A 17,540-nucleotide genomic window follows, 5' to 3' on the forward strand; every position below is an offset into this window, starting at 1 on the left:
GCAGAGGCAGGCCCTCCAGGGCGCACAGGTAAGACAGGGCCTCGCTATCGGGAGCAGAGGCCTGTGTCCCTGTCACAGTCCCCACGTCTCAAGCAGGAGTGTGCTGGCCTGGTGACAGGCAGCCCCCCTACCCAGCGACTCCGTGTCCCTGGCCATGCAGACACGTCCTGAGTGGGAGGCTGTGCCCAGCCATGTGTCTGCATGGCTCACATCTGCATGCCACTGCCCGCCTACCTGGCTGGATCAGTCTTCTGGGGACTAAAGAAAAGAAGCAAAGCTGGTCCCCAGAACCCCAGTCCAGCCCACACCAGAGTCTAGAGAGCAAGTTTCTGGGTTCAGCCTGTTGGAAATGGTCACTAAGGGCCCAGGGTCTTCGCTTTCCCTTTCCCAACAAGAAGTAGAGGAGCTGGGGAATGTAATGAGGTATCAACCTGGAGTGTGTGCGTGCTTGTCTGCATGTAGGGTGAGTGTGTGTGCATGTCTGTGTATGTGTGTCGTGCATGTCTGCATCTGTGTGTGCGTGCATGTCTCTGTGGGTGTGTATGTCTGCGTGTATGTATGTGTGTGCGTGCATGTCTCTGTGTGTGTATATGTCTGTGTGTGTATGTGTGTGTATGTCTCTCTGTGTGTGCGTGTCTGCATGTGTGTGTGTATGTGTGTGCGTGCATGTCTGCATCTGTATGTGCGTGCATGTCTCTGTGGGTGTGTATGTCTGTGTGTGTGTGTGTGTGTGTGTCTCTGTGGGTGTGTATGTCTCTGTGTGTGTGCATGTCTGCATGTGTGTGTGTATGTGTGTGCATGCATGCCTGCATCTGTGTGTGTGTGTATGTCTCTGTGGGTGTGTATGTCTCTGTGTGTGTGTATGTGTGTGCGTGCATGTCTCTGTGGGTGTGTATGTCTGTGTGTGTGTGTGTGTGTGTGTGCACAAGCACCTGGACTCTAGGGCACGGGAGCCAGGTTTCCGGCAGAAAGTTAACCACCTCCAGGGAAACAGGGCATGCCTCCAGCCCCCCGACGTCAGAGGATGCTGGGAGTGGTGCTGACCCCACAAGGCAAGGGCGGGAAGGTTCCGTCCCCCTCAACCCTTGAACAGAGAGCCCCACCCAGGCCTGACCTCAGCATGGACACAGAGCCAGGCTGCCATCTTGTTTTCAGAAGAATCCCAAGAACCCACCAAGCCTGGGCCCTGCCTGTCCTCCAGCTGCCCACTCCTCCCTCCAGCCTCCCCAGCCACCTCCCTTCCCGCCGGAGTCACTCACCGCCGGTGGGGTGCAGCAGGATGTCGGCTGGGTTGTGGGGCTTCAGGCCCAGAGCAGACAAGGGTGTCTTGGCCAGACCTGGAGGGGAACGCACTGCACCAGGAATAAGAGGGGAGAGCTGGGAGTGAGTGCGGGTGGAGGTGTGGGGAGAGGATCCCTCCTGAGTGAGGGCATGTGGGGGAGAGGGGTTGGGGGTGCAGCAGGAAGTAGGGCAGAGGAACCAGCCCTGCACTAGTGGTGCTGGGGCAGCTCCACCCCCCCCTCCCATCTCCTGTGTTCCTCCACAGGATGAAGGGTAAAGGGAGTCAGGAAATAGCCTTGCCCCTCAACCTCCAGAAAGTCATTTCTATCCCTAGACCCTGAGTTTCTTCCATATGGTCCCTCCACACTGCATAGTTATAACACACACACTAGTTTCTTGGGCACCCTCTGACTTGCTCTATATCACCGTCTCTCTAACCTCTCCTCTCACATTCCCCACCCACCCACCGCTCCCCCCACACACACACAGATGGACTTAAAGAAAGTGGAGTATCAAGATGGCACAACTTGTTAAGGACAGAAGGAGGAGAAGGGACCACCAGAAGAACCGACCCTGAGTCCCCAGGCCAGTCTTCAGCCACAGGTCTTTGACCTCCAGCCAAGCAGGCCCTTTGCAAGCCCCAGGAAGAGAGAATTTCTCAGCTGGGAGCTCTCTTACTTCCCCCAAACCTCAGGATTCTGGAAGAGGAAAAAGCCCCATCTCTAAAATATGTGGGCAAGAACATGACCACCCTGCACAAACCCAGGTCACCTCCCAAGCCACCTGTCTGGGTTGGAAGTGTCACATAACACACAAGGTCAGAAGGGGCGGTCAGGCTTTATCCCATCAGCCAAGGACGTGGCTGGACTCCAAGCTGAGCTGCAAGGTTGTTGCTCTGCCCAGTCACAAGATTTCTCAGTGGCAGCTGCCACGTCTCCTAACCCACCTCCGAGGAGAAGTAAAGAAATGAGCTCCATGTGTCGTGTCTCAGCTCTCAGGACACTGCAGAGCCCACAGCTGTGGAGGACAGGCAGTCACACAGGGCCGCCAAAAGCCTAAGGCTGCCTGCCCCACCCCAGTGGCCTCAACAGATGAGCCATGGCCCTCGGGTGCTCAGGACCCACACAGCAGCTCCGGGACCCTCCCTAGCATCTCCTCCCTTTCCCAAAAAGGCAAGGAGACTTACAGGAAACTAAACTCCCAAAATATAATCTTCCAATGAAAGCAATTTAAACAGCTTATTTGTGATCCCCTGGAGGAGGGCATGGCAACTCACTCCAGTATTCTTGCCTGGAGAATCCCCATGAACAGAGGAGCCTGGTGGGATACAGTCCATGGGGTCACAAAGAGTCAGACACGACTGAGCGACTAGGCACACACACACACATTTGTGCACATGCTGGTGTATCCACAGGTGTCCATGGGAACAGAGAGGCATCACAGGAGTCCAAATGGTTGGCCCAGCCCTACACTCTACCCTCACTCTGACCTGAGATGCCCAGCAGACAGATATAGCAGAGGGGACAAGTGTGTACAAACACACACATCCAGGCAGGGGGTAGGTCTAGGTCTGCATGCTTCTGTGTGTCCCTCTTTCTCTCATTACACACACACACACATATCTTACAATAGACGCTTATCAAGCACTTAGTAATGTTTGTCAGACAAATGACTTTGAATGTAATTAATTATGGAAGAATGAGCCCAGCCTCAGAGACCATTGTCTGTGGAATGACCACGAAGACTCTGGGCCCAAAAGTCTGCCTAGCGGGTGCAGCAGAGGTGCAGGTGAACGGGGTGAAGGGGACAGGGGACAGAGGCAGTGGGAGGTTCCGCTGGGCTTCCCTCAGCACCTCCAGCTCCCTCATCACTCCTGCCCTCAGTTCCCAGGCATCCAGCCCTTCTGCTGAGGCAGACGTGTGGGTGGCCCTGAAGCCAGGCAAGGCTTGGCTTCCCCAGGGAAGAATTCCTTGCATTTCTCCGCCTCTGTTTTCTCTCCCAACCCTGTGCATGGAGGAACCTCTAACTTATTCTCTCCTCCCCAGGCACCACGGGGCTGACCCAGGGGAGGGAGAGAAGAAAGGGAACAGAAACATCTGGCAGAACCCACTCTAGCCCAGCCCAGATGGCTTCATCCCAGACAGGGTTGAAGGGTGTTTGGACCCACAGGAAATTGGAGCAAGTGTGAAGGTGGTGGGGCGGGGAGCTTCCCAGACGGCTCAGAGGTAAAAGAATCCACCTGCCAATGCAGGAGACGTGGGTTCGATCTCTGGGCCGGGAAAACCCCCTGGAGGAGGAAATGGCAACCCACTGCAGTATTCTTGCCTAGAGAATCCCATAGACGGAGGAGCCTGGCGGGCTATGGTCCAGGGGGTCACAAAGAGTCAGACACGACTGAGCATGCACACACGCATGCATGTGCAGGTTGGGGAGTTAAGACCATGGAGAGAGATTCCAGGAGTCTGAAGCCTTTTATAAGGCTAGAGAGCTGTCTTGAGCAGACTGCCCTGGGCTTTCACTGTCCAATACGGTAGTCATGAACCACATGGGGCTATGGTGCACCTGCTGTGTGTCCAGTCTGAACTGAGGTGTCATATGAGTGTAAAAACACACAGTGGATTTCAGACTTGTATGAAACAAGAATGAAAAATATGTCTTTATATTGATTACATGTTGAAATCATACTTTAGATCCTTAGGGTTAAATAACAGCAAATTTTTTTTTGGCTGCACTGCGAGGCTTGTGGGAATCTTAGTTCCTGGATCAGGGATTGAACCCAGGCCCTCAGGAGTGAAATCACAGAGTCTTAAACACTGGACCACCAAGAAATTCCCCAAATAATATCTATTATTAGAATGAATTTCACCAACTTCTTTTTAGATTTCTTAAAAAGATTGTAGGATAATATTCTCATTAATCATTTTATTTCTACTTACCTATAGAAATGATAATATTTTGTGGATAATTTGAATTAAATTAAAAAATCATTACAATTAATTTCTCCAGTTTCCTGTATGTCTTTTAATGGAGCTGTTAGAAAAGTTTCTAGTGCAAACAGTTCATGTTATTTTTCTGCTGGACAGTCCACTCACAAATTTAGCTTCCTTTGTGTCCAAGATGGGCTTCCCCGGTGGCTCTAGTGGTAAAGAACCCACCTGCCAGTGCAGGAGATGTAAGAAACATGGGTTACATCCCTGGGTTAGGAAGATCCCCTGGAGGAAGGGCATGGCAATCCACTGCAGTACTCTTGCCTGGAGAATCCCATGGACAGAGGAGCCTGGCGGGCTACAGGCCATGGGGTTGCAAAGAGTCGGACATGACTGAAGCGACTGAGCACATGGTACGTGTCCAAGATGGTGGCCAACACAATTCTGTTGGCACAGAAGGCAAGCACTGGTGCCACATTCCTCCCCCTGGCAGGACAGCCAACCACCAGAGAACACATGGCCAGCTCCAACTCTCCTGTCCTCACCCTCTACCCCTCTCACCTGGACGAATGAATAGCTTGGGCGGACCCCCCTGGTCTAATCCTGGAGCATCACTAGTCTCTTCACCTCTGCCAACTCAGGCCTCTTACAGGAACCCTGAGTCCTTCACAGCCTGGTATTCACCCATCATTGCTTTCCCAGGTCTCCTCCAACTCCTCTTCATGTCTCTTCTACCATGAAAAGGAATACTTCCCCTCTCCTGGGCTCATCCAGGTTTTCTCATTATTTGGAAATGTCTCTACAATTCAGGGATCTGCCACTCTAGTGAGAGCATCAGTAAGACACAGACTAAAGGCTCCTGTCTGGAGGCCAAGAGATGGATGAGTTGGGCATATGGTCAACCTGAGGGTTCTGAGCCTTTCTTTCCTCGGTGAAAACTAGGAAGTAGAAGAGGTGCCTGGATGCAGACAGAAATGGGAGTCAGAAGCAAGAAGGTCCAGGGGTTACTTTAGGATGTCACTTTAGGATGGGGGATGTTTTACACATAGGATGCAAAGACTCTTAGCAACTAGCAAATCATAATATGGGAGTCCAGGGACCCCAGAGTAGGTCAGCCTGGATCCCAGGATGCAGCTGCTGCATTTTAGATGTGTGAGCATGAACAGCAGAAAAGAAGTGAAGAGAAGAGAGGTGAGGAAGGGAACCAGAAGTAAGATAAGCCATAGGGATGAGAAGCGGCAGATTCTGGCCCCACCCAACTCTGCCAGCACTCCCACACCTGGGAAGCTTGCACAGGCCAGAGGCGACCCAGGGAAGGAAGGCTGAGTATGGAGTTCTTACCCCCACTGGGTGGTGGGCTGGTCGGAGAGGTTCCCTCCATCTCCTCGAAGGCCTCCTTGTAGCTGTGCAGATGGGGCTGCAGAAGGAGAACAAAGGAGGAAAACCGTGGTTGTGAGCCTGAGGAGGAGTTCCCAGTTACCAGCCTAACCAATCATCCTTTCCAGTAAACACAGAGGTCAAAGGCAGATCCTCATCACCTGTGGCCCCAACAACTCCTTGCAGCCAAGAGAACAGAAAGTGGCTGATTGCAAGGCAATCGTCCAGCAGTACCTGCCTTGGAAATATCTCACAACAAGGCCAAAGAGAAGGGACAGAAGGCAGGAGAGAAAAGATGTCCAAAAGCCATTTATGTCCAGAAGGACCCATTAACCTGGGATTTTACCAAATATGGACCACTCACATCAGAATCTTCCAGAATCAGATTCCTGGGTCCCACCCCATGTCTAATAGGCTAGAATTTCTACAGGGGCACTTGAGAATCTACATTTTTAATAAACTCCTTGGTGATTGTTATGCTTACTAAAGTTTAAGACCTACTTCCTCAAACTGCTGAACTGTCTCAAAAATACAAACACTTTGACACTGAAATTAGATCTATCTGCCAAGTAAACCCTATATCCAGAAAGGGTTCAAAAACAGTCTGTAGGATCTGGCTTGGAGTCTAGAGTCTGTGGTCACCTATATCACACCAGGGTCCTTATCACTCTAATAAAGGGTACTCTCTGGGGCTCAATAAGGGAACCTCAGTCTCAGTGTTCATGGAATAAGTAGGGGAATAAAAGCTATTTAGAGAGGGCAATTGGCTCCAGATTCCACAAGCCAGAGAGAAGCCCTAGGCTGAGGATGCAGGGAGGAAAAAAATACTGAGTTTACTGACAGGTCACTGTTATTCAGATGACCATCAAGTCCCTCAATAGTTCAGGTGGGCTCTGCTACCCTCTGTGGCCCCAAGACTCACCTCTTTGGGTCGCCCCCCAGGATTGAGAGCGATGGTAAGAGCCAGCTCTGGGGAGACGCATTGGACAGGCGAGCGAACCCCAGGGCTACGGGGGGATGTGGGTTCTGGTGACTGGTTCTCATATTGCCCATCGCTGGCAGCCCTCTTCCGGAGAGGTGCTGGGGGCTCTGCAGGCTGCTTCTCCCGAGCCTGCACCCCTGGGAGGAATGGCAGGGCAGAGAGGGCAATGAGCAAAACGTGGGGGTAAAGGATCAATCCAGCCTAACTCCCCTAGAGGAGGCAGTGCATCTTAGCTCAGGGGGCCAAGCTGGAGCTGGGCTTGCCTCCCTTCACACCTCCTCCCCGCAGCTTCCCTCTGCCCACACCCCAGTTTCTCTGCTGGGTGGGGGAATCTGCTTAGGTTGAGCTGGCCTTCAGCAGGAATCTCTACTCTGCACAGGGTTGGGCCCCAGAGCACAAAGGACTGATACAAGAAACAGATGTCAACTTCTTCCAAGCCCCAGAGGCAGAGGGCCAGAGCTTCCAGGCAAAGGAGGGAAGGTGGAGGGAGGAGAGACAGTCTCCAAGGCAACTGCATCAACCAACAAGCAACACCAGGCCCATGGGGAAGGACTTGGAAAGACTGAATGACGCATCAGCTTGCAAATGGTGCTCCTGAGAAGAAACCCAAGAAATGACTAAGACCTGTCACGATGTCCCAGCCCCAGCCGGCCCCTGGAATACTGCTGGCCTTCTCTGGGTTCCCCAACCCTCATCCATCCAGTGCCACTTTGAAACCTCCCACCCACTTCCTGTATGCCCACACTTTTCTTGCCCCAAAGATGGCCCAGGTTTCCAGGCTGCCCCAGAGCAGCAGGCAAAGAGCCTGCACACAAGTGCCTCCTGTGCTTTTGTATACTTCCCTCCCGTTCCCCAGGCCTTAACCTCACCCCCTCCCTTCCCACTCCCTCTTCCCACAGCTGGCCTGCGGCATGAAACCGATTGCCTCATTGAGCTGGCTCCAGAATCCTAGAAAACTTACTCCCTTGGGGCCCAGAGGCCAAGACCCAGCCTGAGGGTGGGCCCTTCATCCTCACTATCCTGCAGAAGGAAATTCCAGCCCTGCCTTTGCCACCACCCAAGAGGGCAAGCGAGGTGAGGAGAGGTGCTAGGACTTATCAAAGGTCTCGAGAGACCCTGTCCGCACCAGCCTCAAGCCAGCGCTTGTGGGCCGACCGACCACCCCATGGCGCGCATGCACACACACAGACGGCCACAGCAACAAGCCAGCACAGCCAAGTAGAAATCACCCTCGATCAGACTGAATCGTCATCTACTCTTCACAGGAGGGGTCTGCATGACCCTGGGAACCCCCAGCTCCTGCCTGGCACCGCCACTGAGGCCACTATGAAAAGCACAGGCTGAGAAGCCTACCTACTTGTCATGAACAGCAGACTGCCAGCTGCCAAGTCTAGGGATGGATGCACACACTCTCACACACACACAAACACACACACAGTCACTCCAAGACGCGCACTCAGACCAGCCCATAATTAGGAGCCTCATCTGGAGAGCACTTTCACATGCAGAAGGTCCCCAGGTAGGGTGGTATCCTGAGGATCCACTCCCAGCTCTTCATTCATCAGAGGCAACCTGCCTACCAGCTCAACCAAGAGAAAAAAGAGCCTTGAGTGAAGACAGTAAACCAGACTCACAAACCGCCTTACTTAAAACAAGCCCCTTGCCTCAAAGGGCCCTTATTTGCAGAAGAGAAAAGTAGGGGTCACACTGTCCTAACCAGGGGCTGCTATGAGAATCAACCCAGACAGAGGACAGGGCACAGCTCTGAAGGGCTGGGCAGGGCCCACTCAGGGACCCTAGGGCAACCCCAGGCTCTCAGCCCTCAGAGAATTGGGGGGGTGGTCCCCTACCCTCGCTCACACTTCCCCCACCTCCATCAAGCCCTCTTCCCCCTCAAGCCTCCCTGGGCAGCTTGGTCCGGAGCTGCCGCTGGTTTCATTCCTGGCAAAAACATCAGAGAGAAACAGATGTAGCCATTGATTTTCTAATAATAATTGTGACAAAGGAGGCACATTCGGAAAAGGCTCCCGGGGGTTTGGAACTAAGTTCAGCCCCAAGGTTAAAAGAAAGGCATTAGTGCTGCACTGAGTTCTGGCTCGCCCAGCCCCCCTGCCTCCCTTGGCCAGAGCCCGTGTCTTTGCAAGGGGTGGCTGATGTCCTTGTTTGGGGATCCGATGTCTGACCTTGAAAAACAGGTCTGCTTTAACTCAGGGCCCTGACTTTACCGGAGGGACACAGAACATTCTCCCGGATGCACTCAGAACATGAGCTCCACGTTCAGGGGGTGCAGAGGGTTGCAGTGGCCCAGAGAGGAGGCTACACCGTTGTGGGGAGGGGAAGCTTCCAGGCTGTGGAGGGTGTGAGGTCTGGCCCAAGGCGGTCAAATACTTGAGAGCAATCACATCTATTCTTCAAGCTCCCTCTCCACCACCACCAGAGTGGGACCAGCTCTGCTCGGAGGCAGGGGGATGGACAGGCTGCCATCCAAGCGTAGGGTCCTGCAGGGCATAGCCCCCCTCTGCAGAAGAGGGAAGCCCCACATTCCACTCCCACGGGGACAGACCCTCTCCCGCGGAGCGCCCCCCGCAGCCCCAGTGGCCAGCCCCGGGCCTCTTACATTCTCTGAACACAGTGTCCCACTGTTGTCTGCCTTGGCAGGCCCAGATCTGCCCCCCGAGTGCCAGGAGAGCCATATTCCCTCTCTCTTGTCCCTCTCTGCAGGAGGGGAGACGGGCCATGGCAGAGGGGAGAGAAGAGGGGAGAGAAGAGAGCCCCATTGTTCCTCAGCCAAGCTGGGACGTCTGGACACAAGCTGACAGCCTGTGTCAGAGGGAGAATACCCCTCCCTCACGTCCCAGAGACTGATGGATAATAAAAATAGCCCCACTCTCTCCCACCAGCCTCCTCTCTGCCCAGAACATCCCCCCACCCCCACCCCAGGACTTTCTCAGTCTCCTGGCCCCACCCGGCTCTCAGGGCCTCTGTCTAGTGCCCCACTCCCTGCATACACACAGGTGTGTGCGCGCGCACACACACATACACACACACACACATGTGGGCACACAGCCTGAGCCTGGCAGGTCACAGTCATCCTCAGAACCTCGACAGTCAGCCCTTCCTCAGCAGGAGACCGGGGACCAGAAGTTCATGAAGAAAGTGGAGGGAAGACAGGCAGCCCAGGGACACTGGAAAGTCTTCCCAGCAAAGCTGGTGAGTCTTCTAAGCCCAGCAGCACAAGGAGCAGCCAGAAAGCAGCCTTTAGGATAGTAACACACTACACAGAAGCCCTGTGTCGTCCTGCGAGGGCTGCTCACACACTCTGGGCATCACGCCTTCCCCACCTCCAGGACAGCGGTCACCTCAGCCCGGAGCCTCCACTTTGGCCACCAGACCTGAAGAGCAGGGCACAGAGCGCTGGAGCAGCCCCATCTCCTGGGGCCCTCGCTTGCTCCCCCGGATGGTGCTGTGCTTGGGGACAGTCAGCTCCAAGGTTAGAGCTCCAAGGCTCCTAAAGTGGGCTGATCCTGAGGCTAAGAATCTCCTTCATCGCTCTCTCTCTCTCACACACGCACACACACACACGCACACACAATTCTAGAGGCTGTCGCCCTAACACATGTCAATACACCTGATTCATAGATACAGCATGGCTGCCCACCGCCCCAGCGTCCGTGGACAAATGTCGTTGTGCCAGCCTTCACCACATGCCTCCCCTACAACCCCCGGACTGGCCGCTTCCACCCTCACAGACCCAGCTCTTCTCTCCAGCCTTCCATTTTCCAAAAGACTGGATTCCTCAGCTCCAGGTGGCAGGGCTGGGTGTCCGACTGCTTGCCTGGGGCTCTGGAAGCGAGGGGATCCAGGAGGCCACCTGCTGGGGCCAGGGCACCAGAAAGCCACACGGCAATCACACTAGCTAACAGCCCCAGGGCAAGCCATGCCAGCTCCCCTCAGGACAGGCCCACCCCCAGAACTGCCCCAAACCCCAGGCCCAGCTGGACACTGCACTCCCCACCACTGGGCCGAGAAGAAGGTGGAGGGACAGGGGAGGAGGTGGACAGGGAGCCATACTGCTAGAGCCATCTTCCTATTGTCCATGGACTGGGAGAAGGAGGGGCCTGAAAGCACCAGATATTGCCACTGGGAGTCAACAGCTCCCTTCATCCCCTAAGCATTTTCCTGGAGCTGCTTAAGGCCACAGCATGGGGTAAACCCATGCACACTGTCTTCTCCCTGACCTGGGCTTCTGGCTTCCAAGGAGCTGGGATGGGATGAGGGGATTCTCTCCCCAGAACTAAAAGCCTAAGGGCATAGATGTCCAGCTGGGGTGGAGGATGCCAGTGGACCACATCACTCTCAAATAGAGCAGTGTGACTCTGAATGGAAGGGCCACCATATTGGAGTACATCAAGTCACCAAGCTAAAGGCACATGGCCAGGCTATGATCCTCCATTTGTCACACTGGGAGAGTGAGCTCTGAGCAATTCAGAGACTTGCCCGGGAGTACCACAGAGATGGTCATAGGTAGAGCCAGGACCACACCCAGGGCTTCTGACTCTTGGCCATGTGTCCTGGGATCAGAGATTCAGGATGAGTCAGAGCGGGGTGCCCTGCCCCATCGAGTGCTGTACTCCAGAATGGACAGAGCAGCAGGTGCCGGGGCACCACTCTATGTCTTGTGCCCGCTGGTCCATACTGAGCATGGTCTGGCTCCTGCCGAGGCTCTGGCCAGGACAGCCCGGGTGATCTAAGAGCCAAGGCGGCTGGAGAGCTGGGCTGTCCCGAACCCTCACTGAGCGCCCTTGTTGCAAAGACCTGCATGCCCACAAGGAGCCTGAAAGTTGGTCCAGTCACCCCAGACCCTTTTCCCAGCAGGGAAGGCCAAGGCTGGAAGCATCAGACCGTGTCCATGCAGAAAGTGGGAGCACTCGCTCATGCAGAGAGAAGGAAGGGGGAAGGGAGCAAGGACAGAGGAGGGAGGCAGTGAGAAAAGAAGCAGGGGCAAAGAGAAGAGAGAGATGGAAAGGAGAGAACAGGAGAGGGAAAGGCGGGAAAATGAGGAGGATATGGGAAATGAAGAGGTGGAAGAAAGCGGGCAAAGTTTGGAAGGGAAGAGAGAGAAAAGGGGAGCTAGAGTGAGTCACAAAAGGAGGGGAGAGGGAGAGGAACCAACCAGAAAGAGAAGAAGATCGGAGCCGGTGGAGAGGAGGGTGCCAGGAGCCGACACTCCGCCCAGTGCCCTGCAGCCTGGCATTGTATGCTGCCCACCCCCACCCCAGGGAGCCGGCAGGGGGGAGGCAAGCAGCGTGGGGTGAGGGGGGGAACAAGGGAGGCGGGAAGAGGAGGACACCAGGCAAGGAAGGAAACACGCCCACGGCACAGGGGACAGATGGACACGAGACACACAAAGAACACCAGGGACAAGGCATTTAACAAGACGAAAACAAAACAAAAACAAAGAAAAAAATCAATATTAGTTGGTGTTCTGAGTCTAGAATCTGGCCACACACTTGAGGGAGGTGGGCAGGGTGTCAGACAAGAAGAGATGGTGGATCCGGGGTCTCACTTCTCCAAAGGACAGGTGGACGTTCTGCAGTCCAGTAGGACACCACTCACCTCTCTCTTTCCCAACCCCAGCATGGAGCAGGAAGGTGCCAGCCTGGGACCAGGAGATTTCAATCCTTTGGCTCCACATCTCATCCACCCTCATGGTCAGCACGTCCCTGTTCCAGGACCTCTGTCCTCTCATGGTCATCTCTATCCCCCTGGATTCATCAGTGACCCTGCCAGTCTCAGTCCAAGGGTCATCTCCCCAAGCATCAGGGCATTCCTCGGCCCTTTATTCTTCCATCACACCCTCCTTAGTAATCCTCTTCCATGGGAGCCACTTAGGAACCACTTCAACTCCTGCCCCAAACTGCTGGGCACCACTGAAAAGTCCTTAAGATGAGCCTGCCTGGATGCACTGTAAGGACCTGTGATGTCTTTTGCTCCAACCCAGCTGACTCCAATCCATCTCACACCCCAGGGGCTGCACAGTGGCCAGTATCACTTCTTTCTGGCTTCCACAGAGCCATACCTTTTGAGTTTTCTCTACTTCAAAAGCTGCTCCATATCAGTTTGTTTGTTTGTTTTACTGGTTCCTCCTCAGGTCTCAAGGCTCCAGAACTCAATCCTAGGACCTCCTCTCTGTCTGTGCTCACCCCCCTTGGGAAGATCAAGCAGTTTCTTACTTCACATGACATCATAGACTGATATCTCCCACATTCCTAAGCTCCAGTCTCTCCCCCATAAACTCCTGACTCATACATCCAACCATCTTAAACACTTCATGGGCATCTCAAATGTAACGTGGCCAAAATCACACTTCTGATATCACCTCTAAGACTGCTCTTCCCACATTCTTCTCCATCTGAAAGAAGAGCAACTCCATCCTTTAGTTGCTCAAGCCAGAAACCTTGACTTTTCCTTCTCTCAGGAAGCTTTGCACTTGCTATTTCCTTTGGCATATTCCCTCCCTACCCAACAAAGTTTTTTCCCTGACCATCCAACTATCCCACCACCACCTTTTACCCTTCACTGGCATTTCACTGCTTTACCTCTATGGAACTTATCACCCATCTGACAAATTATATGTGTATTTGCTTATTGGTTTATTGTCCAATTCCACCTCTTAAAAAAAAAAATCTTTATCTTTTTGGTTTACCACATTTCTCCAGAGCCTAGGCTAACATGTAGCATAGACAAGGAGCACATGTTGAATGAATGACAGAATGGGCTTTGATCTTGTCTCCTTTTTCCATGATGAAATATAAAAACTGAGTTCTTAATTCAAGCTTTCAAAAGTTGACACCAATATTTCACTGTATCTGTATCCATTTTCTATTCTTATTTCATGAAGAGGTACCTTATCTCTTCAGCTCAGATGTGTGCTCAATTGTATCTGACTCTTTTCAACCCCATGGGCTGTAGCCCGCCAGGCTCCTCTGTCCATGGAATTCTCCAGGCAAGAATACTGGAGTGGGTTGCCATTTCCTACTCCAGAGGATCTTTCTGACCCAGAGATTGAACCTATGTCTCTTGCATCTCCTGCATTGGCAGGCGGATTCTTTACCAGTTGTGCTGCCTGGGAAACCCCTGCCTTACCGCTTGGTTGAGGCTAAATGATCTACCCAGGTATCTACTCCTAAGCCTACGTCCTCCTTACCTCCAAAGAGACCTGTTCCATCAGTTTCTTTCTCACTCTCTTGTATCTTTCTCTTCTCACTCTTCCCTCCATACTCAACCTCTCTCTCTTCCTCCTCTAAAAACTCTCATGGCTCCTATATTCACACAAAGAAGTTCTCAGTATCTTGCTACCCTCTTTAGCTACCACCCTCTTCCCTTTTATCACAAAACCATTCAAAAGAATAGATGATGTACTGTCTGCACTCTCTCATCTCTCACTCCTCAATCCCTCAGTCTGGTTTTCGTCACCACCACTCTACTGAAAATATGCCTTTGAAACCCCCTGAGACCACCTAATTGGCAAGCCCAGTGAATTTTCCTGAGTCTTCCCCTTCACGATCGCTCCACAGTGACATGGCTAACCTCCTGGGAACCCTTTACTATCCTGACTTCTATGATGACCCACCATCTCAGTGTCTTCTCGCTGCCCTGAACATTCGTTCTCAAGGCCCTGCGTGGCTTCCATTCCCTCATGGCCATTTCATTCTAAGTTCTTTTCTCTCCATGCCTTCTGATATATAGAGATTTCATCCATGTCCAAAGCTTTAACCTTCATCTTTGTGAGGATGACTCACAAATCTATAGCTCTTTCCACTCTTTCAGGTCCAATTCCAGATGTCCGATTGCCTTCCATACATCTCTATCTGGAGCCTCCACTGTCATGCAAATTCAACATAACTAATACTGAGATCTTCATCTTATACCAAACTGCTCCTCCTCCTAACTTCTGGCTTGTTAATGGAATGATCGTTCTGTTTCTATTTATGGAGCCTCAGAATTATCTTTGATATCTCCCTGCTCTTCACTTACTACATCCAATCAACTTGTAAATGCATTGGTTCTCATCCCACCACAGCATCCCTGCCCCCATCTCTTCTTTTTCATTTCCATGGTCAGCACCCTAATTCAGTCCCCATCATCTAGGTTAGCCAATAAGCTCCTAGCATCTCCCAGCTCAAGGTCTCTCCCCTTTTGTATCCTTCCTCCACAGACCCACCAGATATATCTTCCTAAACTACAGCTCTGATCATGGCATCCTTTCCTAAAACACAGTAATGGCTTCCTTTACTTCCACTAGCTAAGACTCAAGCTTCTCTGTCTGGCATTTAAAACCAACCAGAGGCAAGCCCCAGGCTCCTTTCTTGACTCTCTATTACACAGCCTATCTGCGCTCAATCCATTCCATTCTTCAAACACATCCTGTGCTTTCCTAGCTTCATTATGACCCTTCCTTTTCCACTAATCTCACCCATTTCAAAACCCTATCTTCCAAGGCTCTGTTTAAAATATACACTCCACACAGAGCCTCCCCAGTCTCTCTAGCTGATAGTGATCTTTCTTTTTTCTTCATTCCCACAGAACTTTTCTTCATATTTCTCTTATTACAAATAACTTCATTTTAAAGTTCTAGTTCTTTTTCCCCTTACTAAACTCTAGACACCTTAAGGATAAGATCTACATTTGATTTCCAACATGCGTTGAAATCTCTACCTTTAGAGACACCTGAGATCAGTCCAGGCACAGAATCAGGATCATATGAAAACTGATTGGACTCAACAACTCTGACTCTTATTTCTTTTTCGTGTCTTATTGCACTGGCTAGGATATCCAATACAATGTTAAATGATAGTGGTGATAACAATCATCTTTATTTTATCCCTGGTGTAATGGGAATGCTTCTAATGTTTCACAAGAAAGTGTGATATGTGCTACAGGTTTCTGGTATCTACTCTTTATCAAGTTAAGAAAACTACTCTGACATTCTCTGAGAGCTAAGCTGAAATAAGACATAAGTAGTAGTTGGATCAAAGTGGCATGAACCAAGGACACAGAATTGAAGTACAGAGGACAGCCAAGGAGGAAAAGGCAGACCTGAGGGTGAAAAGCCAGAAGAAACTAGATCATATTCATGACCATATAGAGGTTCTCCTCAGATCTGAGCTTCCTAGGTTACTCATTTTGAAGCTTATATTCCAGCTCCTTGCAGAAGAATACAGAATGAGAAGAAAGAGATAGTGCTGAAAGTCTATCCCTTGGCTCCTAGATTGTTTTACAAATTAATCCTGCTGGTGCATATTTATCTACACAAGCTCTGCAGATATCCTGAAGGGCTACTGAAGAAGTTGTGCAAGCAAGATCTGCTGACATAAGAAATACTGGTCATGAGAGGGCATGCACCAAAGAGACCTTTTGAAGCCCTAGGGACCAAATATAACTGTCCCTTCTATACATCTTAACCCTTCTCCTGATGGAGTCACTCAGAGTTGGTGAAGGAGATGACAGCAGGGTTGGGGGACACAGATACTGTGCAATAATATCCCTCCATCCCTATGACTTCTTGGCAGCCAAAACCTGAGCAACTACAGGATATGGAGGTTGAGAGGCAAGACCTCAGAAACTTGTAGGAGAGAAAAGGCTGAGCGGAGAGCCACTGTAAGATGGACATCCTTCTGGGGCCATTAAAGTATGGCTTCCTCTTGAGCTACATGGAAGGGTTCTGGGAGGGGGAGGAAATTCATCCTACTCTCTTTAGATACTTCATACTTCTCTTCTTCTCTTATTATAAATAACTTCATTTTAAAGTTCTAGTTCATTTTCCCCCTTACTAAACTCTAGACTCTTTAAGGATAAGATACACATCTGATCTCCAAAATGCATTGAAATCTCTACCTCTAGAAACACCTGAGACCAGTCCAATCACAGAATCAGGGTAAATTTCTTTGAATACTGCCCATCATTAGACTAGTGTGTCACTATTCCTCAGGCCACCACCCCAACTCTGTAAAATATTGAGAGAGCCCATTCCTTTCCCTTCAACAAAACCAGAAAGAAAATGGCTTCTACTGATAAGCCAAGTATTCCTTATCTTACTGGCCCAGATGTGGACAAAAATAGAATATGGTGGTCCCTTGGGGACCACCCCATGGAACATTTTGCCCCTCGGGTTATAGAGCTACTCATCTTATCCTTTGACCCTTGGGTAAAGCTGATGATATGTTGCTAGACCAGATCTCCAGGGAAGGTGAAGCCCTTGATTGCCAATTTCCATAGTGTGAGTACTGCCATTATGGCCAATCTCAAGTTACCCATAGTTGAACTGGGGGCTGTGTTCTGCTCTGAAGTACAGAAGCAGGGCATCCATGTCCCCACACCAGATCCTGGACTCAGCCCAAAAGCCAACTGGCCTGGCCCCAGCTCCCTCCCTAAACCCACTATCCATCCCCAAGAAGGGCGTCTCCCTCCTTGCAGCTGGCATGGTGACTCAGCTTCCCCTAAATTTAGGAAGAGGGACAGAAGGCAGACTCAGCTGCTCAGGCTCCTCTTCTGACCTCCTACCACCCTGTCATCTGAGGGGCTTGGCACAAAGTCCCTCTCACCCCAGGCTCTGATCCACCCCTGACTGGGCTTCACCCCTACAACAAAGCCAGCTCATAGGATTTCCCACCCAGTTTAGCTATCCTCATGGAATGGTTATAGGCTTAGGCCAAAGTGAAGGTAGGGAGTCCTTCCTGTTCCTTGCAACATGGCCTGGACACTCTGCCATTTCTTGCCTTTATCTCCCCAATAAACCTCTCTAGGTTGTCCCACTCTCTCTCCTCTCTCCAGAAAGATAAGTCCATTCTCTGGTAGGAAAGAGAGCTCTGTTTCTCAGTGCCTGTTTCCCATACAGAGCTAGTCCTAAAGCAAGGACTAGCAGGATAGCTGAACAAGAAGGGGGATCTTGGCCTCCCTGGAGACACAAATAT

The 17,540-nt window shown here is 51.5% G+C and overlaps 1 protein-coding gene and 1 long non-coding RNA gene across 14 annotated transcripts in view; one reads left to right on the forward strand and one right to left on the reverse strand.

The window, feature by feature from the left end:
• TNS1 (tensin 1) overlaps positions 1-17,540 on the reverse strand; it is a 213,457-nt gene that overhangs the window by 26,816 nt on the left and 169,101 nt on the right. For 11 of the 13 annotated variants that reach the window (XM_081583931.1, XM_081583932.1, XM_081583934.1 and 8 more), the window contains 3 exons: positions 6,508-6,704; positions 5,550-5,625; positions 1,260-1,352 (listed from right to left, as the gene is read on the reverse strand). In XM_081583931.1, the coding sequence (XP_081440057.1) occupies positions 1,260-1,352; positions 5,550-5,625; positions 6,508-6,704 (366 nt within the window). Of the gene's footprint in view, positions 1-234; positions 259-1,259; positions 1,353-5,549; positions 5,626-6,507; positions 6,705-11,740; positions 11,828-17,540 lie in introns of all 13 variants that reach the window. The other 2 variants (XM_081583929.1, XM_081583930.1) reach the window with 2 other exon arrangements.
• On the forward strand, positions 10,372-12,922 carry LOC145543198 (uncharacterized). The gene is made up of 2 exons (XR_014080539.1): positions 10,372-11,667; positions 12,655-12,922. It is a non-coding gene; the product is annotated as an uncharacterized LOC145543198 (long non-coding RNA).

This window comes from Giraffa tippelskirchi, chromosome 3, assembly GCF_054371585.1.
Source record: "Giraffa tippelskirchi isolate mGirTip1 chromosome 3, T2T-mGirTip1v1.2.pri, whole genome shotgun sequence".
Taxonomy (NCBI): Eukaryota; Metazoa; Chordata; class Mammalia; order Artiodactyla; family Giraffidae; genus Giraffa; species Giraffa tippelskirchi.